The sequence below is a fragment of the Oreochromis niloticus genome, linkage group LG6 (assembly GCF_001858045.2).
Source record: "Oreochromis niloticus isolate F11D_XX linkage group LG6, O_niloticus_UMD_NMBU, whole genome shotgun sequence".
Taxonomy (NCBI): domain Eukaryota; kingdom Metazoa; phylum Chordata; class Actinopteri; order Cichliformes; family Cichlidae; genus Oreochromis; species Oreochromis niloticus.
This window is the reverse complement of record NC_031971.2, coordinates 41,196,141-41,223,930: the sequence shown is the minus strand read 5'-3', so window position 1 is coordinate 41,223,930 and position 27,790 is coordinate 41,196,141. Positions and strand designations below refer to the sequence as shown.

Sequence of the window (27,790 nt, the reverse complement as noted above, 5' to 3'; positions counted from 1 at the left end):
TTGGTAATGTGATTGATCCCCTGCCACATTTTTCAATCTTCAATCCTCCTCCTATAGGCAGCCTTAGCTTTCCTGATGCCTCTACTCAGGTCTGTCCTGGCCGCCCTATACGCAGCCCTTTGCTTCTCACTTCTGCTGCTCAACTCATAAACCCTTAAAGATTCAGCTGCAGGAGCATCAACGCAAGCTTCAGTCTTTGTAAGTCTAAAAGACATTTCTTTTTGTTTGACAGAACAACACTTGAAAGTTTTATCTAACCAATCTGACACTGAGATAAAATCAGTACAATGAGCAGGACATACATAGCAATGGGTCTCACAGGGAGAACTGGAAAAGGAAGGTTTTGTGGTTTGGATGGTTTGTGTTCTTAAGTCATATAAGCTCATATATGTGATGACAAACAAGAAAAAACTTCTTTACTGCTAAAGAGCTCCAAGATGAGCTTATCATAGGAGCCAAAGTACCAGAACAGCAGAGTGTGCACTTCATTCACACCCTGTTCAACTCCACTCAGGTCCAAATAATTACAGACAGGTCATATGCACATATGCATATTGCGCTACTCAGTTTTGCACTTATAGTTTGTATATATGTATAGAAAAATTCCCCTCTCGCCCCTATGAGTGGTCTTTATCCTCCAAGCTTGGATCCCCTACTGGAGGCCTGGGAGCTTGAGGGTCCTGTGCAATATCTTAGCCGTTCCTTGGACTGCGCTCTTCTGGACAGAGATCTCAGATGTTGTTCCTGGGATCAGCTGGAGCCATTCGCCTAGGTTGGGAGTCACTGCACCGAGCAATTATATACACAGTATCTCACAAAAGTGAGTACACCCCTCACATTTTTGTAAATATTTTATATCTTTTCATTGAACAATATTAACGATATGACACTTTGTTACAATGTAGAGTAGTCAGTGTACAGCTTGTGTAACAGTGTAAATCTGCTGTCTCAAAATAACTCAACATGCAGCCGTTAAGGTCTAAACCGCCGGAAACAAGTGAGTACACCCCTAGGTGAAAATGTCCAAACTGTGCTCAAAGTGTCAATATTTTGTGTGGCCACCATTATTGGGCTTGGAGTTCAGAAGAGCTCCACAGGATGCCACTGCAATCCTCTCCCACTCCTCCATGATGACATCATGGAGCTGGTGGATGTTAGAGACCTCGCACGCCCACCTTCCATTTTAGGATGCCCCACAGATGCTCAATAGGGTTTAAGTCTGGAGACATGGTTGGGCAGTCAAGCACCTTTAACCTCAGTTTATTTATCAGGGCACTGGTCTTTTTTTTGGAGGTGTGTTTGGGGTTGTTATCATGTTGGAATACTGTCCTGTGGCCCAGTTTGTGAAGGGAGGGGATCATGCTCTGCTTCAGTATGTCACAGTACATGTTGGCATTCATGGTTCCCTCAATTAACTGTAGTTTCTGGAAACATTTTCAGCAAACTGCTTGCAGGCTTTCTTGTGTATCATTTTTAGAAGAGGCTTCCTTCTGGGATGACAGCCATGTGATGCAGTGTGTGGCGTATGGTCTGACCCCTCCACACCTCCAACCTCTGCAGCAATGCTGGCAGCACTCATCAGGGCTCCAGAGTCTGACCAATTTGGTCACATACGCGACTTAATTTCTCAATGGTGCGACTAAAAAAAAATCCTAGGTTGCACCGATGTGACCAGCCATTTGAGTACAAAAAAAATAAATTCTCCGCAACTCTGAAAGTCTCTGTGTGGTCAACAACAGACACACATTATGCCCATATCGTGGTTTAAACCAATCAGAGATGGTCAGGGGCGGGACCTCTCTGATTGGCCGTGGTCCAGATATTCCTGTAGTCCTACATGTGTATGTTTGAAAGTGCAGGCGGATAGAGAGAAGTGAGTAGCTTGAATAAAGCGATATCGATTCATTAAATCCTGAGTCGACTTTTAAATATAAATGTATTTTGCCGGAAACACCAGAATCTCAGGTTAAAGCTCACAAAACTATTTCAACAACCACCAAACAGCTAAAACAGAAAATGCGAGGAGGTAAACGATTCCACACAAAGACGTGAACACAAAGTGGACACGACGCATCAGAATCTGTGATCTGTCGGTTTTCTCACCCAACAGCACGTACACGGACATGCCGTCGGTGCTTAAAGCCGACATCTCTCAGATTCTGATGCTGCAGCTTTCATCACTCTCCAACCAAAATTCACTGAACCAGCAGCAAAAGAAGATCAAAACTGCACTTCACATTTGATAAACGTTGTCATGAATTCCCTCTGACTTTTGCTGTTTTGCTTCCACCACGATAAAAACTCCCTGCACAGCTCTCTCTCTCTCTCTCTCTCTCAGTGTACTTCAAGAACAGTTTCCCATCTCAAATGTCTGTTTTCTGCGTTATTCATTTGCTTATTATGCACAAGTCGTGTACGACGCTGTCGACCAGTGTTTTTTTTTTTTTCAAAAATGACCTCTGACAACAAAGCCTCATTTCTGCTGTTTAATACCAAAGAAATGTAAACTTTTTAAAATGATGCCAAATTGTAAAACTCTCAGCTGTGTCTTTAATCAAACCTCTGTAACTTTGCTCTGCTTCACTTCAGCAGCATCAGGTCATGTTCACATGTTGATTCATGGTTTTCTTCAGTTTGTGTTCTACTGCAGAATATTTTTAAGGTTATCTGCTATAAAAAAAAACCAGACCAGGAAAATCTCCTTCATGTTTTTCTGTTTTATTCTCAGTTACTTTCACACAAAGGCATCTGCTGTGATGTTCACAATTCTGATGAAGTCTCATGTGTATCAGTGCTGATAAATGATCAGAATTATAATATTTCTGACTGTCTGAGGCTAAATCGAATCGAATCGGGACCTTGTGAATCGAAATCGAATGGATTATAGAAATCAGTGATGATACCCAGCCCTAGTGAGCAGCCTAGGCCTGACAGAGGTGGATGTAGCTGTGGGGAATAAGAAAAGATGAAAAGAACGATTGATAACTTTTTCATTAAGTTAAGGCCTGATCCATCTGAAATTCATAGCCAGCTCTGACACGGTGCCATCAATCTTTGAACATTGAAAAAGCACAGTGTATCCACACTATAAACACATTATATGCTGCAATAAATGCACTGCCCAAGTGTCCCCACTGCATTTCAGCAGCAAACAGGTCGTCAGAGGAGGCCGAGATGATGATTAAGTTTAACATTGTCTACAATATTACCAAAAAGTGCCAAAGCACTTTAAGCACAAGCACTTTTTCAGTAACTGATCTTTCTTGTGGAAATGTGCTCCAAATAAAGAACTTTGTGTTGACAAGATTTTTAGTGAATCATTTACAAATCAATGTTGTCTGTATGGACAGCACTTAAAAAAAAAGTAAAACAGTGGGGTTAAGAGATGCGGTTGAAAAACTTGGGTGCACCTAACTTTTGTGATGGTGCACCTAAGAAAAAAAGTTAGGCAACCCTTGGATATGATGCTGAGCATGTGCAGTCAACTTCTCTGGCCAACCACGGCGAGGATTGTTCTGAGTGGAACCTGTCCTGTTAAACTGCTGTATGGTCTTGGCAGCTCAGTTTCAGGCTGTTGGCATCATTCTTACAGCCTCGGCCATCTTTATGTAGAGTATCAGTTCTTTTTTTCAGATCCTCAGAGAATTCTTTGCCATGATGTGCCATGTTAAACTAACCCCCCCCCCCCCTCCACCTCATGATGCTTAATCGACGTAATCAACTTTGATTTGATGCAGGGTGGAAAAAAAATGCACAGAAATAAATTAATTTTCAAGAATAATTAAATAGATTCAACATCTTTCTTCAACAGAATTGCAGACTGCACAGATGGTACCTTCCCAAAGGAAAAAAGTACTATAGCTTACTAGGGTATATTAGACTTAACAGTTACTACAGTAATGGACTTCTATACATTTTACATCAGATGAAAACTTTGGGTGTAAGATTCAGATAATTATTTATTAAAGCTCGACATTTTAAATGAGAATAAGAAAGAAAAGTATGTCTTTGTTCCCCCTTTTCAACTGAAAATATGAAATAAACATACATGTAAGTTAAGACTCTCTAAAGAAACAGCGTTGTTGTTGTTCGGCTTTTCATTTCGCCATTTGTTGATTCACTTGAAGAGCAAGTAACGTAATATGGGTCAAGTGATCAGTTTGATATCCATCTTTCATGATAAACCGTCATATTTACATCATTTGTAGAGTACGAATGATTTGCTTTGGTACCTGGTCAAACTTCAGTTCTCCTCTGTCTGCCTCGCTGCCCTTCTCCAACAGCGCACTCGAGGCAGTGGCTCCCCCCGCCCCCTCGCTCAGTCGCTTAGTGCCTGAGCTCGGATCATACCAATATTAGGGGGGATTTACGCACAGTCGTAAATTCCCAAAGTGTGCACTATGTGCTTCAAATATTGTGTGTAGTTTTTGTTTTATACAGTTGTCAGTCAGGCATCTAACTATGAAAAAATTACACTCCAAAAGACCCCGGGCTTCTGAAAGAACAACCCGGGCTTAAGCCCAGTAAGCCACCACCCGGCTCCGCCACTGAGCTTAACATGGGAACGCTTTACAAACATTCAGAGATGAACTTACACACTTGCTTTACTTCTCTCTGGGATAACTTCCTCGGAGATGAAATGCTGGTTTGGTAGCGAGGCTACAAATACACACAGCCGCTCTATCACGTGAGCACACTGCTCCGACGTGCTACGGTTATGAGCCGAGTTACACCATGTCGCAAGTTTTGTGAGGTGTTTTTTTTTATATTTAATGGATCGGATTACATGTTTTATTTCCCTCCGATATCCGATCCAGTAATTTACGTCAGTATCGGACCGATACCGATACGTAATATCGGATCGATCCATCTCTAGTTATAGACATAAAATAAACTGTTTTCTTGCATATTATTTTAAGCAAAAGTGGACTTCATGAATCAACCGACACTTTACTAAACATGCTCTTCATTTCAATAATGAGCTGCTTTCTATCTTCTACATGACAAACTGATTCAGAAACTCAGAAACATCAGTACTACTGAGGACTGTCAGCATGTGAGGCTCAGCTCTAAACATGCAGGCTGAGGGCTCAAGGAAGTAAGTCACACTTTACACTGCGCTTACAGCCTTGAGCCATCCAATCATGCACTTTTTCTGATAATGAAATAAAGTCAAAAGTACAAAACTATACAGCCCAAATCTTCAACTCAACGGGGAAAACATGCTTCAAGGCAGGATGTGACTAACACTGAGACACATGAACTTGACACAGACAGAAGGCAAAACACGGAGACAAGAAAGACCAAACACAGAGTCGAGACTAGGACACGAAAGGACTAACATAAGAAACACAAGAAACCAAGAACTAGAAAATCTAAGTACTAATGAGCATGAACTAAAATCATCTGTGAAATCCAAAAGACAGAACCACGAGTCCACACCACCAAAATTAAAACTCAAAATGCTGATTCGAACACCAACGGCCAAGACGTTATGTTTATCCTCAACCAACAACAAATATGTTAAATACCTGCTGAGAATATTCTCTTCCTTTAGCAGGGATCAGGGATGACATCAGAGGACCTGTTAAGTACTCTGGAGGATTTGGGAGATGAAGAGTTTAACAAATTCAAGTGGCTCCTACATCAAGCTGACGTCCTTCAAGGCTTCCCAACCATCAAAAAGAGTCGATTGGAGACAACAAACAGGTTTGTCACTGTCGACCTGATGGTGCAAACCTACAGGCTTCCTGGAGCTGTGGAGGTGGCTAAGAAGATTTTAGAGAGGCTAAGTAGGAATGACCTGCTGCAGAGTCTGTGCGCCAGCAGCTCAGGACAAGAAGGTAAGTTACAAGAAAAACCAAACATGACGTCACTGCAGTCTGAAAACGTTTCACAGAGTGCAGGTTAAATCAGTCTAACACTCAAAATCACTGTCTGTCAGTGGACGTCAGCAACTGTGGGGAGACTTCACAGAAGAGAGGATTTCCTCAGACTGAAGGCAAGTAGCCATGATTTATTTTATTTTATTTTATTTTATTTTATTTTATTTTATTTTATTTTATTTTATTTTATTCTATTTTATTTTATTTTACTTGTTCGTAGAGCTTGTCATTATGACGAATAACAAAATAGACTAACATACATTAATCATTTTTCATAAAAAGGTTGTTTTCTTATCTTGGTCTCATAGAATTAGTATTTATTGTGTACTCTTTAGCTTCCGTCATAAATCACTCCTGACATTTGTCTCCACCCACTCCACCCTGCCTGGACTCTCCTCTTCGCTTCTCTTGTGCACACTCTGTTGCTTCGGATGGTTGACCCCAGGTACTTAAACTCATCCACCTTTACTACCTCTGCTCCTTCATGTTGACCCAGTCTCCCCCTCATTCACACATGTCTGTCTTACTTCTACTGAATTTCATTCCCCTTCTCTCCAGATCATACCTCCCCCTCTCCATGCTCTACTCCACCTGCAAACAAGAAGGAGCTCAGAGCTGATCCCTGATGTAATCCCATCCCCACCTTGAACCCACCTGTTACTCCTACCATACACCTCACCTCTGTCCTCACACATGTCCTGCACCACCTCCACACACTTCTCTGACCCTCCTGACTTCCTCATGCAGAACCACAGCTCCTCTCTCAGCAGCCAGTCATCTGCTTTCTCTGATCCACAAAGACAGTGAAGCTCCTTCTGAGCTTCTCTAAACTTCTCCATCAACGCTCTCAGAGCAAACGTCACACCTGTAGAGCTCTTTGTCAGCATGAAGCCACACTGCTGCTCAACAACTCTTTCTCATATCTTCACAGTGTGGCTCATCAGCTTCATCCCTCTGTAGTTACTGCAGCTCTGCACATCACCTTTATTCGAGAAAATCAGTACCGGCACATTTCTTCTCCATTCTTCAGGCAAGACTGCTTTAAACTCTGTGGCTAAAAGGTCCATTGCCCTTTCTCCTTGACATTTCCATACCTCCACTCTTCTTTACTAATTCTGCTTACTAACTGCCCTCCATCCATCCTCCTTTCTCTGTCATTTTCTTTATTAACAAACTTGTCAGTGTTCTCCTTCCATATTTCCTGCACAGTCATATTAATCATAGGTAAATTTCCATCCTTAATCACCTTTACCTGCTGCACACGCTTCCCAGCCTGATCTGTCTCTTACCATTGGGTACAAGTCCGTTTCTCCATCCTTAGTGTCCAACCTCACATGCAGCTCACCATAAGCCTTTGCCACCTCTCTCTGTCTCAACCCCTTCCTGAGCTCTGCAACTCTTTTTATTTAACATCCAGCATTTGATCTTTGCTTCTCCTTCACTCACTTTCTCTTCTTGATATCCGTCATCCACCATCCAACCCTCCCCTTACACCACCTTGCAGTATCTCTTTCACATTTAGAGGAAGTGTACCACTTCATCCAAGTTTCACCAGACTTCCTCTTTCTCCTCTAAACTCCAACCTGTGAGGCATACAAACTGACAACAATCAACACCACCCCTTCCATTCCAGCTTCGAACTCATGATCCTCTCTTTACCTCCACAAAACTGTCTGTGAAGGTTCTCAGTCATCCAGGTCATCGTAGTCAAAGGAGTTTGCAAAGAAAAGCATCTGGACTTCTTTGAGTTGCTTGAAGACGTTTCACCTCTCATCCGAGAAGCTTCTTCAGTTCTAAGGTCAAATGGCCGAGAGTCCCAGATTTAAACCCAGTGGGAGTATCCCCCAAGGAGGGACAAAGGACCCCCTGGTGATCCTCTAATCACATGCGCCAAGGTGTGAAAGCGGGTGTGGGACCTAATCAGCCAGGGTTTCGGGTGAGCTCATTGTGAAACCTGGCCCCACCCTATCATGTGATTTCCTGAGGTCAGATGGCCCAGGATGTGAGTGGGCGTTAAGGCGTCTGGGGAGGGAACTCAAAACTGGATTATAGATGGCAGACAGTTGGTGTCGTAAACCACCGCCTCTGTTCAAAGATGGTCGCTCACAGTGGACATAGATGGCCTCTTTCACTCCTCTTTCAAACCATCTGTCCTCTCTGTCCAATATGTGAACATTGGCATCCTCAAAAGAGTGACCTTTATCCTTAAGATGCAGATGGACTGCTGAGTCTTGTCCTGTGGAGGTGGCTCTTCTATGTTGTGCCATGCGCTTGTGAAGTGGCTGTTTGGTCTCTCCAATGTAGAGGTCTGGGCATTCCTCGCTGCACTGTACAGCATACACCACGTTGTTAAGTCTGTGTTTTGGAGTTTTGTCTTTCGGGTGAACCAGTTTGTGTCTGAGTGTGTTGCTGGGTCTGAAGTACACTGGGATGTCGTGCTTGGAGAAAACTCTCCTGAGTTTCTCTGATACACCGGCTACATAGGGGATGACAACGTTGTTGCGTCTGTCTTTCTTATCCTCCCTCGCTGGTGTCTGATCTTCTTTTCTGTGCCTCTTTGCTGACTTTATGAACGCCCAGTTCGGATAACCGCATGTTTTCAGTGCTTCCTTTACATGTGTGTGTTCCTTCTTTTTCCCTTCAGGCTTAGAGGGAACATGTTCTGCCCGGTGGTGTAGGGTCCTAATTACTCCAAGTTTGTGTTCCAGAGGGTGATGGGAGTCAAAGAGGAGGTACTGGTCCGTGTGTGTGGGCTTCCGGTAAACTTCAATGTTGAGGTTGCCATTCTCTTCAATGTGCACAGCGCAGTCCAGGAAAGGCAAACAGTTATCCTTTGTGTCTTCCCTGGTGAACTTGATGTTTTTATCCACGGCATTAATGTGCGCAGTGAAGGATTCCACTTCTTGTGTCTTGATTGTGACCCAGGTGTCGTCTACATATCTGTACCAGTGGCTGGGTACTCTCCCTTTAAAAGAGCCAAGAGCCTTTCTTTCCACTTCCTCCATGTAAAGGTTGGCTACAATAGGTGACACAGGGGAGCCCATGGCACAGCCATGTTTTTGTCTGTAGAAGCCTTCGTTGTATTTGAAGTATGTTGTGGTAAGGCAGAGGTCTAACAGTGTGCAAATCTGATCGGGTGTGAAGTTGATCCTGTCTTCCAAGGAGCTGTCTTCTTGTAGTCGTTTTCTGACAGTCTCCACTGCCTCCGTGGTGGGTATGCAAGTGAAGAGAGAGACTACATCAAAGGACACCATGGTTTCATCTGGATCCAGGGTAAGTTTATGGACCTTGTCGGTGAAGTCGGTGGAGTTCTTGATGTGGTGTGGGGTGTTCCCCACCAGAGGTGCAAGGATGGTAGCAAGGTGTTTCGAGATGTTGTAGGTGGCTGAATTTATGCCCTCTCTTCTACCCTCTCCAATTTTAGAAGAGGTTTACAAGTTTGTGGACAAGGCTCAGCGGGCCCAACACTCTCAAGGAAAAGAAAGACAACGCAGGAAATTTCACACCTTGCTTTCAAAACCCCACACTCCTCAGTCTGAAACCACACAACTCAAAGAAGAAAACACACCCGAAGACAGTCGGGAGAAATGGGTAAAGAACTTTTCAGACCGGAATCTCACTGAACCTGAAAAGAGGGTTTAAGCCAAAGGACTCAATTTCGCCATTTCTCCGCAACAGTTACCCATAGTGGATCTCATCACAGCCACAGAAACCGCCATACGGACTAATAAATTATCACAGACAGAAGCAGAGCAAATCAGGATGAAAGTCTCAGCCACCCTCTCCAGTGCCAAAGTCCCTCCGTCTAACCTCACACTACAAGAAAAGAAGGGAAGGTGCACCGTGGTCCTAAACACAACAGATTATCACACAAAGATCACTACTCTCCTCAGTGACAACAACACCTACGAAGCTTTAAAACGAGACCCCACAAGCAGCTACAAAAAGAAAGTTATAGCTTGCCTTCAAGACCTTGAAAAGGACAAAATCATTGACCGCCTCAAATATCACCGCCTTTATCCAGGGGATGCCATACCCTGCATTTATGGACTTCCTAAGATCCACAAGGAAGGGGTCCCACTCAGACCCATAGTCAGTAGCATAAACTCAGCCACTTATAACATTGCGAAACACCTTGCTACCATCCTTGCACCTCTGGTGGGGAACACCCCACACCACATCAAGAACTCCACCGACTTCACTGACAAGGTCCATAAACTTACCCTGGATCCAGATGAAACCATGGTGTCCTTTGATGTAGTCTCTCTCTTCACTTGCATACCCACCACGGAAGCAGTGGAGACTGTCAGAAAACGACTACAAGAAGACAGCTCCTTGGAAGACAGGACCAACTTCACACCCGATCAGATTTGCACACTGTTAGACCTCTGCCTTACCACAACATACTTCAAATACAACGAAGGCTTCTACAGACAAAAACATGGCTGTGCCATGGGCTCCCCTGTGTCACCTATTGTAGCCAACCTTTACATGGAGGAAGTGGAAAGAAAGGCTCTTGGCTCTTTTAAAGGGAGAGTACCCAGCCACTGGTACAGATATGTAGATGACACCTGGGTCAAAATCAAGACACAAGAAGTGGAATCCTTCACTGCGCACATTAATGCCGTGGATAAAAACATCAAGTTCACCAGGGAAGACACAAAGGATAACTGTTTGCCTTTCCTGGACTGCGCTGTGCACATTGAAGAGAATGGCAACCTCAACATTGAAGTTTACCGGAAGCCCACACACACGGACCAGTACCTCCTCTTTGACTCCCATCACCCTCTGGAACACAAACTTGGAGTAATCAGAACCCTACACCACCGGGCAGAACATGTTCCCTCTAAGCCTGAAGGGAAAAAGAAGGAACACACACATGTAAAGGAAGCACTGAAAACATGCGGTTATCCTAACTGGGCGTTCATAAAGTCAGCAAAGAGGCACAGAAAAGAAGATCAGACACCAGCGAGGGAGGATAAGAAAGACAGATGCAACAACATTGTCGTCCCCTATGTAGCCGGTGTATCAGAGAAACTCAGGAGAGTTTTCTCCAAGCACGACATCCCAGTGTACTTCAGACCCAGCAACACACTCAGACACAAACTGGTTCACCCGAAAGACAAAACTCCAAAACACAGACTTAACAACGTGGTGTATGCTGTACAGTGCAGCGAGGAATGCCCAGACCTCTACATTGGAGAGACCAAACAGCCACTTCACAAGTGCATGGCACAACATAGAAGAGCCACCTCCACAGGACAAGACTCAGCAGTCCATCTGCATCTTAAGGATAAAGGTCACTCTTTTGAGGATGCCAATGTTCACATATTGGACAGAGAGGACAGATGGTTTGAAAGAGGAGTGAAAGAGGCCATTTATGTCCACTGTGAGCGACCATCTTTGAACAGAGGCGGTGGTTTACGACACCAACTGTCTGCCATCTATAATCCAGTTTTGAGTTCCCTCCCCAGACGCCTTAACGCCCACTCACATCCTGGGCCATCTGACCTCAGGAATTCACATGACAAGGTGGGGCCAGGTTTCACAATGAGCTCACCCGAAACCCTGGCTGATTAGGTCCCACACCCGCTTTCACACCTTGGCGCATGTGATTAGAGGATCACCAGGGGGTCCTTTGTCCCTCCTTGGGGGGATACTCCCACTGGGTTTAAATCTGGGACTCTCGGCCATTTGACCTTAGAACTGAAGAAGCTTCTCGGATGAGAGGTGAAACGTCTTCAAGCAACTTAAAGAAGTCCAGACACTTTTCTTTGCAAACTCCTTTGGCCTCCACAAAACTATTCACATACTCTTCCTTCAAGATTACACCTATTCCAGTTTTCTTCCTTCTACACCAAAGTAGAACATCTGGAATTCACCTCCAGTGTTAGCCTAATCTGAAAAGTAGAGAAGATGTCACAAAGTAAGAGCAAGTTATGTAGGAAAATGGCTTGGCAGCTCTACCACCATTGTACTTCTGGAAACCACAAGTAAGCCTGTTTCTCAAAGTACTCTAGTGGAATAGCGAAAGGTCTTTGCGATATAATGGGTCCTGATTATTGAAGACTTTTTATGTGCAAGGAAAAATTGAAAGAACTTAATTTATAGATTTGTTTGATGGTAGATATACACCTTACGCTTTCCATGTTGCATATTTGATACAGATGTGATGGTTCCAGTACCAGAGCCTCACCCCATCACATCTTACCAACAGATGCTTCAATCAAACTTCCAGGACAAGTTCATGTGTGCACAAGAAGGTTGGGCAGAAGATAAACAGTGTCTGGCTGATATCTACACAGAGCTGTACATCACAGCTGGGTATGATGTACATATCAACACACAGCATGAGGTTTGGCAGATTGAAAAGGCATGGAAGCCAGCAGAACCAGAGAAACCTATTAGACCCACAGACATGTTCAAACATCCCTCTGGAAAATACAGACCCATCAAAACAGTGATGACCAATGGAATCGCAGGAATTGGAAAAACCTTCCTTGTTCACAAGTTTGTTTTGGACTGGGCTGAACAAAGATCCAATCAAGATGTGCATCTGATTTTCCCCTTCACCTTCCGTCAGCTGAATCCACTGAAGGGAGAAAAGTTCAGTTTGGCAGAGCTCATTCATGAATGCATCCCAGAAACTGTAGGCATCCCACAGGACGCTCTGAATTACATCTTTACAGATGTTCAGTCATCAGGAATCACCAACTATGACAAGAGTAAATTCAAACTTCTGTTTGTGTTTGATGGGCTGGATGAGAGCCGCCTTCATCTCGACCTTCATTCTGAAGACATTCGCTCTGTCGATGTAACAAAGGCAACTAAAACAGATGTCTTGCTGAGGAAACTCATCAATGGGAAAGTGCTACGCTCTGCTCGCATTTGGATAACCACAAGGCCTGCAGCAGCCAATCAGATCCCTCGAGAGTTTATCAGCAGTATAACAGAGGTCAGAGGGTTCACTGACCCACAGAAAGAGGAGTACTTCAGGAAGAGATTCAAAGGTAAGGAGCAAGCTGACAAACTCATCTCCCATATCGTGACGTCACGAAGCCTCCACATCATGTGCCACATCCCAGTCTTCTGCTGGATCACTGCAACAGTTCTGGAAGATGTGTTGAAAACCAGAGAGGGAGAAGAGCTGCCCAGGACTTTGACTGAGATGTACGCAGAGTTCCTGGTGTTTCAGATAGATCGGACAAAGGAAAAGTATGGCCCAGAGAAGAGCATTCAATACATTAAGTCATTAGCAAAACTGGCCTTTGAGCAGCTGGAAAAGGGCAACCTGATCTTCTATGAGAAGGATCTGAGAGAGAGCGGCATTGATTTCAGTGAAGCCTCGGTGTGCTCAGGAGTGTTCACAGAGATCTTCAAAGAAGATCGAGGAAGGAAAGGGAAAGACAAGATGTTTAGCTTCGTCCATCTGAGCGTTCAGGAGTTTCTGGCTGCTCTTTATGTGAGGATGTCGCTTAATAACAGTAACATAAATGTGATGCCTTTACCACAGCCCTCAATGCACAATCTTCAACTACTTTTAAGTAAAACATCTTCAAAGAAGATCCACAGGATTTCCATTGACAGGGCCTTACAGAGTCCAAATGGACACCTGGACTTATTCCTTCGCTTCCTCTTGGGTCTTTCACTGCAGACCAATCAGGATAAACTACAGGACCTGCTAATGAAAATAGACAGTAGTTCAGAGACCACTCAGAAAACAGTCCAATACATCAAGAAGAAAATCAGTGAGAATGTGTCTGCAGAGAGGAGCATTAACCTGTTCCACTGTTTGAACGAACTGAAGGACTGTTCTTTAGTGGAGGAGATACAACAGTACCTGAGTTCTGGACGTCTGTCCACAGATATACTCACTCCAGCTCAGTGGTCAGCTCTGGGCTTCATCTTACTATCATCAGAAGAAGATCTAGATGTGTTTGACCTGAAGAAATACTCTCCTTCAGAGGAAGCTCTTCTCAGGTTACTGCCAGTGGTGAAAGCCTCCAAAAAAGCTCTGTAGGTGCACACATACAAACGATTATATTGGAAAATAATTGGGACCCCAGACTCTATGATGATACAGTAGGTGTAACTTCCAAACCATTTTGGGTAGTGTTAGATTTAGCTTACCTCATGCTTAACATGTACAGATGCAGAAACCCAAGAATTTTACCTTTAGGGGCAATCCGTTTGATGCACTTGGGGTCCTGTTTTAGGATTTCAGTTTGAACATACCATATTTTTCCACTTATCCAGGGCCGGGATGCAGGGGGCAACAGCCTAAGCAGAAAAGCCCAGACCTCCCTCTCCCCAACCACCTCCTCCAGCTTGTCAAGGGGAACACAAAGGCATTCCCAGGCCAGCCGAGAGACATAATCTCTTCAGCATGTCCTCGGTCTGCCCTGGGGTCTCCTGCTGGTAGGAAATGCCTAGAACACCTCACCAAGGAGGCATCCTTGTAGGATCCCTGAACCGTGACCGGTAATTCAAGAGCTTCGCTTTTACTCTTAGCTCTCTTTTCACCACAATAGACCAATACAGTGTCTGCATCACTGCAGCCGCTGCTCCAATCCGTCTGTCGATCTCCTGCTCACTCTTTATGAAGACTGAAGATACTTAAACTCCTCTACTTGGGGCAGTAACTTGTCCCGTATCCGGAATGAGGACTCTACCCTTTTCCGGTTGAAGACCATGGGCTCAAACTTGCAAGCCATAAGCCATCACCTGATGAAGCCAACAGAACCACATTATCAGAGATGAGAATCTGAGGCTGCCTAAGTGGAAGCCTTCTCCCACTTGGCTATGCCTAGAAATTCTGTCCATAAAAGTTATCAACAGAACCGGTGACAAAGGGCACCTGCTCGGAACAAGTCCGACTTACTGCTCACTTAGTCCAAGTCCAGAAAACACATTAAGACCGGCTGGGTAAACTCCCATGCACTATCATCTATCCTTGAGAGCGTAAAGAGCTGGTTCAGAGCTGGTTCAGAGCTGGTTCAGAGCTGGTTCACTGTTCCATGACTGGGATGAGTTGTTTAACTGCCTTAGTGACCTTACCCCTGGTGACGAGTTGTCCCCATCGTCCCAAAATTCTGCTTTCTCCAAAGAAGACATGTCAGTGGGATCAAGGAGGTCCACAAAGTTTTCCTTCCACGATTCGACATTATACTTAGATGAAGTCAGAAGCACTGCACTTGTATTACACACCGATCAGGTAGTGCACCGCTTTCCTCTCCTGAGCCCCTTGATGGCTTGCCAGAATTTCAAGGCAATTGAAAAGGCTTTTTCGATGGCTTCTAAAAACTTCTCTGATACCTGAGTTTTTATTTCAGCCAGTGCCAGAGTCATGTTCTCGGTACCTATCCTCTGGATACCTATTGACTGCCTCCAAATTCCCACAGGCTAATCAAGCCCGATAGAACTCCTTCAGCCGGGGTTCCCTTCACCACCATCCCTTGTCCACCATCTGGTTTGGGAATTATCACCTTGACGGACACCAATTACCTTGCAGCCGCAGCTCAGTGCAGCAGATTCAGCAATGGAGGCGCTGAACATGGTCCATTCAGACTCAATGTCCCCAGTCTCTGTCAGAATGCTACCGAAGCTCTGCCAGAGGTGGGAATTTAAGATCTGGAGGACAGGGGCCTCTTCTAGGCATTCCCAGTGCACCCTTACTATATGTTTAGGTGGTTCAACAGAGCACCTCTCTTTACCCAAGTGTCCAGAACATACGGCCATAGATCTGATGATACAATTACAAAATTGATCATTGACCTAAGGCCTATGGTATCCTGGTCCCACGAGTACTTCGGGACATCCTTATGTTTGAACATGGTGTTTGTTATTGAGAAACTGTGGTTGACGCAGAAGTCCAATAACAGAGCACCACTCAGTCTCACTGTTGTTGCCCATATGAGTGGGGAAATTTCCCAGTAATATAACAGAGTCCCCAGCTAGCACACCCTCAAGCACCCCACCCACTCCAAGAAGGCTGGGTACTCAATTCAATTCAATTCAATTCAATTTTATTTATATAGCGCCAAATCACAACAAAAGTCGCCTCAAGGCGCTTTATATTGTACAGTAGATAGCACAATAATAAATACAGAGAAAAACCCAACAATCATATGACCCCCTATGAGCAAGCACTTTGGCGACAGTGGGAAGGAAAAACTCCCTTTTAACAGGAAGAAACCTCCGGCAGAACCAGGCTCAGGGAGGGGCGGCCATCTGCTGCGACCGGTTGGGGTGAAAGAAGAAAAACAGGATAAAGACATGCTGTGGAAGAGAGACAGAGATTAATAACAGATATGATTCGATGCAGAGAGGTCTATTAACATATAGTGAGTGAGAAAGGTGACTGGAAGGGAAAAACTCAATGCATCATGGGAATCCCCGGCAGCCTACGTCTATTGCAGCATAACTAAGGGAGGATTCAGGGTCACCTGGTCCAGCCCTAACTATATGCTTTAGCAAAAAGGAAAGTTTTAAGCCTAATCTTGAAAGTAGAGATAGTGTCTGTCTCCCGAATCCAAACTGGAAGCTGGTTCCACAGAAGAGGGGCCTGAAAACTGAAGGCTCTGCCTCCCATTCTACTTTTAAATACTCTAGGAACAACAAGTAAGCCTGCAGAGCGAGAGCGAAGTGCTCTAATGGGGTGATATGGTACTACAAGGTCATTAAGATAAGATGGGGCCTGATTATTTAAGACCTTGTATGTGAGGAGCAGGATTTTGAATTCAATTCTGGATTTAACAGGAAGCCAATGAAGGGAAGCCAAAACAGGAGAAATATGCTCTCTCTTTCTAGTCCCTGTCAGTACCCTTGCTGCAGCATTTTGGATCAGCTGAAGGCTTTTCAGTGAGTTTTTAGGACATCCTGATAATAAAGAATTACAGTAGTCCAGCCTGGAAGTAATAAATGCATGAACTAGTTTTTCAGCATCACTCTGAGACAGGATATTTCTAATTTTAGAGATGTTGCGCAAATGGAAGAAAGCAGTCTTACATATTTGTTTAATATGTGCGTTGAAGGACATGTCCTGGTCAAAAATGACTCCAAGGTTCCTCACAGCATTACTGGAGGCCAAGGTAATGCCATCCAGAGTAAGAATCTGCTTAGATACCATATTTCTAAGATTTTCAGGGCCGAGTACAATAACCTCAGTTTGATCTGAATTAAGAAGCAGAAAGTTAGCGGCCATCCAGGTCTTTATGTCTTTAAGACATTCCTGCAGTTTAACTAATTGGTGTGTGTTACCTGGCTTCATGGATAGATAGAGCTGCGTGTCATCTGCATAGCAGTGAAAATTTATGCTATGTCTTCTAATGATGCTGCCTAAGGGAAGCATGTATAATGTAAATAGAATTGGTCCTAGCACTGAACCCTGTGGAACACCATAATTGACCTTAGTGTGTGAAGAGGACTCTCCATTTACTTGAACAAATTGGAGTCTATTAGATAGATATGATACAAACCACTGCAGCACAGTACCTGTAATACCTACAGCATGTTCTAATCGCTCTAATAGGATATTATGGTCAACAGTATCGAACGCAGCACTGAGGTCTAGCAGGACAAGCACAGAGATGAGTCCACTGTCAGAGGCCATAAGAAGATCATTTGTAACCTTCACTAAAGCTGTTTCTGTGCTGTGATGAGCTCTGAAACCTGACTGAAACTCTTCAAATAAGCCATTCCTCTGCAGATGATCTGTTAGCTGTTTGACAACTACTCTTTCAAGGATGTTTGATATGAAAGGAAGGTTGGAGATTGGCCTATAATTAGCTAAGACTGCTGGGTCTAGAGATGGCTTTTTAAGTAAAGGTTTAACTACAGCCAGCTTGAAGGCCTGTGGTACATAGCCGATTATTAGAGATAAGTTGATCATATTTAAGATCGAAGAATTAATTAATGGCAGGACTTCTTTGAGCAGTTTTGTAGGAATGGGGTCTAAAAGACACGTTGATGGTTTGGAGGAAGTAATTATTGAAGTTAACTCAGAAAGATCAAATGGAGAAAAAGAGTCTAACTTAACATCGATGGTACTAAAAGTAGCTGTAGATAATATTACATCTGTGGGATGATTATTGGTAATTTTTTCTCTAATGATAAAAATTTTATTTGTGAAGAAGTTCATGAAGTCATTACTAGTTAACGTTAAAGGGATGGTTGGCTCAGTAGAGCTCTGACTTTTTGTCAGCCTGGCTACAGTGCTGAAGAGAAACCTGGGGTTGTTCTTATTTTCTTCAATCAGTGACGAATAGTAAGATGTTCTGGCTTTGCGGAGGGCTTTCTTATAAAGCAGCAAACTATTTCTCCAGGCTAAATGATGATCCTCTAAATTTGTGACACGCCATTTCCTCTCCAGCTTACGAGTTATCTGCTTTAGGCTACGTGTTTGAGAATTATACCACGGAGTCAGGTACTTCGGATTTGAGGCCTTAGTTTTCACAGGAGCTACAGTATCCAGAGTCGTACGTAGTGAGGAGGTAAAATTATTAACAAGATAATCGACCTCTGTTGGAGTAGCGTTCAGATAGCTGCTCTGCTCTATGTTGGTACAGGGCATTGAAGATGATAACAGTGGGTGGATTATATTCTTAAACTTAGTTACAGCACTTTCAGAAAGACATCTACTTTGATAAAGTCTACTCTCCGCTGCTGTGTAATCAATTATTGTAAATGTAAATGTTATCAGGAAATGATCAGACAGCAGAGGGTTTTCAGGAAACACTGTTAAATGTTCAGTTTCTATGCCATATGTTAAAACAAGATCTAGAGTGTGATTAAAGTGGTGGGTGGGTTCTTTTACATTTTGAGAGAAGCCAATTGAGTCTAATAACAGATTAAATGCCATGTTGAGGCTGTCATTTTTAGCATCTACATGGATGTTAAAATCACCCACAATAATTATTTTATCTGAGCTGAGCACTAAATCAGATAAAAAGTCTGAGAAATCAGAGAGAAACTCTGTGTAAGGCCCAGGTGGACGATAGATGATAACAAGTAAGACTGGTTTCTGAGTTTTACAGCTGGGGTGGACGAGGCTAAGCATCAGGCTTTCAAATGAATTAAAAGTCTGTCTTGGTCTTTCGTTAATTAATAGACTGGTGTGAAAAATTGCTGCCACACCGCCCCCTCGGCCTGTGCTTCGGGATTTCTGGTAGTTAGAATGACTCGGGGGTGTTGATTCATTTAAACTAACATACTCATCCTGCTGCAACCAGGTTTCTGTAAGGCAGAGTAAATCGATTTGTTGATCAATTATTAAGTCATGTACTAACAGAGACTTGGAGGAGAGAGACCTAATATTTAATGATCCACATTTCACTGTTTTACTCTTTGGTTCAGATGTGGATACTGTGTTGTTCTTTCTTTGTGATTTTTTATGTTTAAGTTGTTTATTGCTGGTTTTTAGTTTGTTTTTTGTCTGTTTGGGAGCTGACACAGTCTCAATGGAGATGGGTTTTTGGGGGGGTAGCAGGAGGAGAGAAGCTGCAGAGAGGCGTGTAAGACTGCAACTCTGCTTCCTGGTCCCAACTCTGGATAGTCATATTTTGGGGGGTTTAATAAATTGGTCCATATTTCTAGAAATGAGAGCTGCTCCATCCAAAGTGGGATGGATGCCGTCTCTCCTAACAAGACCAGGTTTCCTCCAGAAGGTTTGCCAATTATCTGTGAAGCCCACATCGTTTCTGGGACACCACTCAGACAGCCAGCAATTTAAGGAGAACATGCGGCTAAACATGTCACTCCTGGTCTGATTGGGGAGGGGACCAGAGAAAACTACAGAGTCCCACATTGTTTTGGCAAAGTTGCACACCGATTCAATATTGATTTTAGTGACCTCCGATTGGCGTAACCGGGTGTCATTACTGCCGACGTGAATTATGATCTTACTGTATTTACGTTTACCCTTAGCCAGCAGTTTTAAATTTCCTTCAATGTCGCCTGCTCTGGCCCCTGGAAGACAATTGACTACGGTTGCCGGTGTCTCTAGCTTCACATGTCTGAGAACAGAATCACCAATTACCAGAGTTTGACCCCCGGCGGGTGTGTCGCCGAGTGGGGAAAAACGGTTAGACACATGAACAGGTTGGTGGTGTACCTGGGGCTTCAGTTTAAGACTATGCTTCCTCCTCACCGTCACCCAGCCACCCTCTTTCCCCAGCTGCTTGGGGTCTGCCGGGGAACAGCTAGCGGGGCCTACGCTATCTTCGGCTGCACCAGCTACAGGGGCCTGGCTAGCTACGGGTGAATGAAGGGTGCGAAGCCGAGTCTCCAATTCAGTAATCCTGGCCTCCAGAGCTGCAAATATGCTACATTTGTTACAGGTATCATTACTGCTAAAGGAGGCCGAGGAGTAACTAAACATCTGACACAATGAGCAGGAAAGTGCAGGAGGGACAGGTGAAGTAGCCATGGTGCTAACGAGTCGGCTACGAGCTAAGCTAAGCTAGCGAAACAGTAAAGAGACAGTGAGTGAATACTTTGGCTATAAATTCGGTAGTGAGTACACAGAAAGGGTGATTCAGATGAAGCACGTTAAGATTATACTATGAAAAAGGGATGTATCAAAAGATTTTAATTAAATTGCTAAGCAGAAAAGCTACTCAGAAACACCACTGTGTTTGAGCAGGAACAGGAAGTGATACTCTACCACAAAGCGAGCGAACACCAATACTCTGAACTGTCGTTTGGTGCATAACTACAGACGAATAACAAATCCTCTCGTCCACTGGGAAAAACTCCAACATACAGGTGCAAGTTGAGGGGATACTAAGATACCCACCCCAGCCTGCCGCCTCTCACCAAGACTAACACCAGACTAAGACAGAGTCCAGTCCCTCTCCAGGAGACTGGTTCTGGAGCCCAAGCTGTGTGTTGAGGTGAACCCAACTATATCTTGCCGGTACCTCTAAACCTAGCTCACCATCACCATCAGAGGGGTGACGCTAGTGTTGGTAGACAGGGATCTGTCCGCCTCCCTCTGGCCGTCGCCCAGCACACATTTCACCCAACCCCTCTGGTGCCTCCTGTCGGTGGTGGGCCCACAGGGGGTGGGCTCATGTCCTTGCTTTGGACTGAGCCCGGCCAGGCTGCAATTCACTCAGGAGTCTTTTCATCAAAGGCTTTGTTTATAGTTTTCTGTTGAAATTAAACATTCATAAAATGGTTCAACAAACCAGCATGCAGTCATGCTATAAATAAAGTACAACTGTCAATTCTAAGGTTTTATATATTGAATATTGATACTTCTAATGAATAGGTACTAAATACAAGTTTAACACTTGGAATTAACTTTTTATCTGCTTGGAAAAATGAGGGAACAGATATCACTGGGCCACAAAACTTCTTTCCAGTCAATATGGATCTGATTGTATTTGAAATGTAAATTAAAATCATTAGTCACTTGATATTCATGTCATTTAAATGGATTAGTTTAGTTGATGGAAAATGTATTGTTATTGCTACTCTTAATGTAGTTCCCTGTAATATACAGTTCAATTTATCACTAACTCTGTTCCAGGTTGAGTGGCTGTAATCTGTCAAAAAGAAGCTGTGAAGCTCTATCCTCAGTTGTCAGCTCACAGTCATCTAATCTGAGAGAGTTGGACCTGAGTAACAATGACCTGGAAGACTCAGGAGTTAAACTCCTTTCTGCCGGACTGGCAAGTCTACAATGTAGACTGGAAACTCTCAGGTCTGTATTAAATGTTACTTTACATACAGTTAATTCAATTTTATTTCTATAATGCCGAATCACAAAAACACTTGCCCATTCTTTATACTAAAAGGTAGAGACCCTACACTAATAGCAAATAATATCTCTTTAATGATTACTCTTATATGATGTTAAATTGTAGCTTAATATAACAAGAATTTTAATTTAGTTGAGCACCTCATTATTACAACCTGTTTTTTTCCTTTGTTTTTTTTGTTTTGTTTTTTTTAAGTAAACAAGCCCATATAAAACCATACTACAGTAACCCTTGAGCACCAAACTACAAATAGCCATGGAATTTAGGTAATTAAGAGAAGTCAAAGCAAGAGAACATTTATGGACCTGCCTTTAACAGCTCCATTTGCCAGGCACTTCTCTCTGGCTGTGGTTGGGCACCTTTTCCTAGCTGTTTTGCTCGATATGGCAATTGTCTTTGCTAACATGGGTTTTCCAATAAGTCAATATCAGTCTCAATAGTAAATGGTAATTTGATATATTAATTTTTTTTTTTTTAGCAATGAGCTAATTTCAGCATACAGCATAAAACAGCGTAAAGCAGTGGCAAACCAAAGCAAATTATTTTTTAAGTGTTTTGGCTATTTATTGTTTAGCATTCAATTGAATTGAATTCAGTTTTATTTATACAGCGCCAAATCACAGCAACAGTCGCCTCAAGGTGCTTTATATTGTAAGGTAGATCCTACAATTGTCAGGATCCTGGGTCTCCTGACCCAGCGTTTTTAGTTCTGTGTGATTTTTGTGTTTTGTCAAGTACTTGTGTGATTTATTCTATGGTTTCTAGTTTTGATCCCTTGCCCCTCATGTTTCTCTGTGCCCCCTCTGTTCTGTGTAAAGTCCGTGTTTCTTGGTCTGTGTCTTCGCATGTTTTGAGTTTCTTGTGTTTTCTGTCACTCTGTATTGTGAATTATGTTCTCATGGTTACTCCCTCGAGTCTAGTTTCTTGTGTTCCATGCTTAGTATTTCCCTCTGTGTATTTTGGGTCTTAGAATCCTCTGCCTTATGGTTTATGTCTCTGTGTTTCTTAGTTGCTGTCTCCACCGTGTCAAGTTCGCGTCTCTGTCTTATACTTCGTGTCTTACTTTGAAGGTCTGTGTCTAATGTGAATGTGTCCTGCTTTGCTTCCGTGTCTCGTCAGTTCTGATTTCTCCCAGCTGTGCCCTCCTTCTGTGTCTCATTCCCCTGGTTACTTCCCAGTGTATTTAAACCCTGTGTTTCTCTGAGTCAGTGTCGTGTCGTCCCTCTTGCTGTGTGGATCTCCCTGTGAGTTTAGTTTGTGATTTTCCAGTTTAGTTTAGTTTGCTTTTGAATGACTTTTCCCTGCCAGCCAATAAACTGTGATTTTGAGTTAATCCCTTGAGTCTGAGCGCCTGCATTTTGGGTCCTACTCCTGCCTGCCACACAGCGCTTCCTGACAACAATAATACATACAGAGAAAAACCCAACAATCATATGACCCCCTATGAGCAAGCACTTTGGTGACAGTGGGAAGGAAAAACTCCCTTTTAACAGGAAGAAACCTCCGGCAGAACCAGGCTCAGGGAGGGGCGGGGCCATGTGCTGCGACCGGTTGGGGTGAGAGAAGGAAGACAGGATAAAGACATGCTGTGGAAGAGAGACAGAGATTAATAACAAGTACAATTCAATGCAGAGAGGTCTATTAACACATAGTGAGTGAAAAGGAAAAACTCAATGCATCATGGGAATCCCCGGCAGCCTACACCTATTGCAGCATAACTAAGGGAGGATTCAGGGTCACCTGGTCCAGCCCTAACTATATGCTTTAGCAAAAAGGAAAGTTTGAAGCCTAATCTTGAAAGTAGAGATAGTGTCTGTCTCCTGAATCCAAACTGGAAGCTGGTTCCACAGAAGAGGGGCCTGAAAACTGAAGGCTCTGCCTCCCATTCTACTTTTAAATACTCTAGGAACAACAAGTAGGCCTGCAGTGTGAGAGCGAAGTGCTCTAATGGGGTGATATGGTACTACAAGGTCATTAAGATAAGATGGGGCCTGATTATTCAAGACATTGTATGTGAGGAGCAGGATTTTGAATTCAATTCTGGATTTAATTCAAAATCCTTCTATGTGCATTTTGACCCAGGCTGTCCGGCTGTATCATCACAGAGGAAGGCTGTACTTATTTAGCCTCAGCTCTAAAATCCAACCATTTCCATTTGAGAGAACTGGATCTGAGCTACAATGTTCTGGAAGACTCATCACTAAAGCTGTTCTCTGCTGGAATGGAGGACCCAGACTGGAGACTAGACACTCTCAGGTATGAACAGAAGACATGAGCACAGAAACAGTTTCTGTGGCGTATTGACAAGCAGGGGAAGTTTTTTAGAGTATGTTCTAGTTTCACTGCTGATAACTTTAAAAAAAAAAAAAAAATCTAGATGCACATTTCCTTCTGTTAATAATGGCAGATGTGTAAGTGGAAAGGAATTTTTTCTTCCTCTCCTAGGCTGGAACATGGTGGGCAGCAGAGACTAAAACCTGGCCTGAGAAAGTGTGAGTGTGTTTACTTTTTCATAATGAGATAGCAAAGGCATGTTGAAAGGTAATTCAGTTCAATTTCATAAAAAATATTACAGGATGTCCTGAGCTTGCTCCAGGATCTCTTTCCAGTTGGACATGCCTTGAACACATCCCCTTGGAACCACCTTTATGAGCTCCTTTCAGTGTGGAGGAGTAGTGAGCCCCGCTGCTTTGCAAATGACTAAGTTGCTCACCCTAGCCAACTGGAAGCTCAGCCATCCTTTGAGGGAAGTTCATTCCCACCACTTGTATTCATGGTCTTATTCTCTCAGTCATTATCCAAAGCTTGCGACCATAAGTGAATGCAGGAACATAGACAACATAAGCACTGGTTTTCTTTCAAATTCAGCTTTCTTTTCACCACCACAGAAAAGTACAAATTCATCTGTCAGTTTCCCACTCCAGTCTTCCCTCACTGGTAAACAAATCCTTGAGATAAAGGTTATACTCGGGGCAGTAGCTCATTCTCAATCACTCCACCCTTTTCTGGCTGAGAACCTCAGACTTGGAGGTGCTAATTCATGTCCTAGTCACTTTACACTCACCTGTAAACCAATGCAAGTGTGAGTTCAAGGCTTGATGAAGCAAACATAACCAAAAAGCAAAAATGAGATCTTGAGGCCATCAAATCCAATATGCTCCACTCTTAAGGTGCACCCTGAAGTGCTGTCCAAAATTCTGAACAGAATTGGGAACAAGATTGACTTTTTGGTGCCAATGCAAACCAAGCTCTATGGGATCTTTTATGGGAAGTGAATAGTCTCTAACCCCCTAAAGGATGCCCAGAGGACGCCCCAAGTAATGCTGTCAAATGCCTTCATCAAGTCCATAAAAGACATGTAGACTAGTTGGGTAAACTTCCACAGTATTCAGTATTCTACAACAAAGATCAGGATGACTCCAAGGCTTGACTAACTGTCCTCTCTAGGACCCTGGGTTAGCGGAAGAATGTGATCCCTCTGATGTTGAATAGGTACTGGAACATGGTCCCCTTTCTTGAAGAGTGGAACAACCACCCCAATCTGCAGGTCAAGAGCTACTGTTCCTGACTTCCATGTGATGTTGCAGAGGTGTGACAGCTGCATCAAATCCATTGAGAACCTTTGGACAAATTTCATTTACCCGAAGAACCTGGCCATCAAACATTATTTGATGGTAACTCCATCTCCTCAATACTGCTGACACACAGTATTGAGGAGATCCTCAAAATACTTTCTTCACTACCCAATAAATATCCTTGCTGAATTGAGCATTACTCGCAAAAGCTGGTTACCCCATTGACATCATGGTGCCAAGTGCAGCATATAGGTATTTATAAATACCCTTATGCTTGAACATGATAATAGTGATTAGCATAGACAGCCAATAACTGAATGCCACTTTGGGGAGGCCACTCTTTCATTGTCATTACCCATGTGAGCACTGAAGTTCTCCAGCTGGAGACTCCATTCGCATGCTTTCCAATATTCTACCGAAGCACTCTAAGAAAGCTAGGTACTCTAAATTGCCACTTAGTGCATAAGCACTAAGTGGCAACCACTCAGGTCTCAGGTCCTCACTCAGGACCCATTACCCAACCTGAAGGCTCAGGGAGGGAACGCTGTCATCCAGAGAGAAAAATTCCAATGTATAGGCACCAAAGATTGATAGAATTATTAACCATCTGGAATTTATTCCCTCTCTAAGAGTCGAGTTCCAGAAGTGGAGCTCTGCACTGAGGCAAAGCTCTCCCAAGGGCCTGGTTCTAGAGAGGGGCCCAGGTAACCCTAGTCCAGGCAAAGTAATATATTCAGTAGATTTTCTACAGGTCTTCTGTACTTCATATGGTCCCTCACTAAGGACCAAAGACTGAATAAAATTTACCCTGATTTGAAATAGAACCTTTGTTTTTCATCCATGTTGTTTCACAGTGAAATTTCAACTGTATTCATGTACCCCAAAAAGTTGGTCATCTGGATGTAGCGTTTTCATCATTTCGTCACTCATCCTGACTGCAGGTTTCCCCAACCTTATAAACAGTACTTTTGCACAATGACTGAAATTAGCAATGATCAATGGGCTGTGAGGTCTTGATCATTAATATGCAAATTATCATGACCATTGATCAAAGACTGCAATCACAGCATTGTAAGATGGTAAAAGATGTATCCTTAGGCCCCCTCCTCGATTCAGAGATGGTCTTTCACTTTTCTTTCACCACAACTTTTTGGGATTTATGTACCTGGATGATTGAGCATGCATCAAGAAATATATGAATGTAGAAGTGATCAAGTCAGTATTTCTACAGAGTACTTGACAAAAGAAAATAGCCACACTTTATTGTTGCCAAATTTATATCAGGCAAAATTGTGGTTTTATAGATAGAGTATTGATAGCACCATGTCAAATAATAAAGGATTCTTCTCTCTCTCAGATTCCTGTGAACTCACACTGGACCCAAACACAGCAAACAGAAACCTCATCTTGTTCGGCAACAACACTAAAGTGGCAAGAGTGGATGATGAGCAGCCATATCCTGATCACCCAGAGAGGTTTGACGACTGGAAACAGATTCTGTGTAGAAATGGGCTGACTGGTCGCTGTTACTGGGAGGTTGAGTGGGAAGGTTGGGTTTACATAGCAGTGAGTTACAGAGGAATCAGGAGGACAGGAGCCAGCAAAGACTGCTGGTTTGGATGGAATAAGCAGTCGTGGAGTCTGAGATGCTCTGAAGATGGTTACTTTGTTTGGCACAATAACACTAGAACAGACCTCTCTACCTCTTCCTCCTCCTTCGTCTCCTCTTCCGCCTCCTCCACCTCAAACAGAGTAGCAGTGTATGTAGACTGTCCTGCTGGGACTCTGTCCTTCTACAGAGTCTCCTTAAACTCCTTGATCCATCTCCACACCTTCAACACCACCTTCACTGAGACTCTTTATCCTGGATTTAGGCTATTTAGATCTTCCTCACTGTCTCTGTGTTCACTTTAGGAAGGAGACTTGCAGAAACAATGACACAGATTTATTCAGACAAATATTTTACATTAAAAAAACTCCTTTAAAAAATATTTTTCCGAACACCATCAATAATTTTACTTTAGACCAGAAATAAGATTCCACAAATTGACTGTGAGTATCACTTTAGACTGACCATTATTAACAAATGGAAAATGAACAATTTCTACAATGTCAGTTGTACTAAAGACAGTTGTATGGAGGTAGACAGCTTGAAGTGAGTGTTACAAAGTAATGCTGTTCTCTAGCTTATGTTCTTTGCATAGGTCTATATTACCACAATGCAAATGCTTTGTATCATATTTATCTGTTTCCATTTATTTTACAACCAGTGACAGAATTTGTTGACAATAAATTTCATTTCCTGTGTGATTCAGCAATAAAATGATCATTGCTCCAATGTTTTCTTTTATTTTGATTTTATTTATATAGCGCCAAATCACAAGAGTTGCCTCAAGGTGCTTTATATTGTAAGATAGACCCTACAAAAATACATACAGAGAAAAAACCAACAATCATAGTAATATAGAGCAAGCACTTTGGAAACAGTGGGAAAGAAAATTTCTCTTTTAACAGAGAATCCTCCAGCAGAACCAGGTTTGATGACCATCTGCTACGACCAGTTGCG

The 27,790-nt window shown here is 43.2% G+C and overlaps 1 protein-coding gene across 3 annotated transcripts; it reads left to right on the top strand.

Moving 5' to 3' along the window:
- The first annotated feature begins 102 nt into the window (after positions 1–102).
- LOC100691487 (NACHT, LRR and PYD domains-containing protein 12) lies at positions 103–27,562 on the top strand. 3 transcript variants are annotated; one of them, XM_019360538.2, is made up of 8 exons: positions 103–198; positions 5,558–5,843; positions 5,945–6,001; positions 12,053–13,901; positions 21,418–21,591; positions 23,732–23,905; positions 24,095–24,141; positions 26,582–27,562. In XM_019360538.2, exons 2-8 carry the CDS (start codon positions 5,570–5,572, stop codon positions 27,136–27,138), a joined length of 3,132 nt encoding a protein of 1,043 aa, XP_019216083.1. In that variant the 5' UTR covers positions 103–198; positions 5,558–5,569; the 3' UTR covers positions 27,139–27,562. The 3 variants fall into 3 exon arrangements, with proteins under 3 accessions (XP_019216083.1, XP_025764198.1, XP_025764197.1); XM_025908413.1 differs by lacking the exon at positions 26,582–27,562 and adding an exon at positions 24,225–26,212 and having other exon boundaries at positions 104–198; XM_025908412.1 differs by lacking the exons at positions 103–198; positions 5,558–5,843; positions 5,945–6,001 and adding an exon at positions 6,199–6,330.
- The last annotated feature ends 228 nt before the right edge of the window (positions 27,563–27,790 follow it).

Excerpts from the sequence above, each read along its gene's own strand:
- LOC100691487 (XM_019360538.2), top strand. The coding sequence starts at position 5,570 with ATGACATCAGAGGACCTGTTAAGTACTCTGGAGGATTTGGGAGATGAA. Across the intron at positions 6,002-12,052 it reads AGGATTTCCTCAGACTGAAG|ATGTGATGGTTCCAGTACCA; the intron begins GCAAGTAGCCAT and ends TATTTGATACAG. Across the intron at positions 23,906-24,094 it reads TGGAGACTAGACACTCTCAG|GCTGGAACATGGTGGGCAGC; the intron begins GTATGAACAGAA and ends TTCCTCTCCTAG.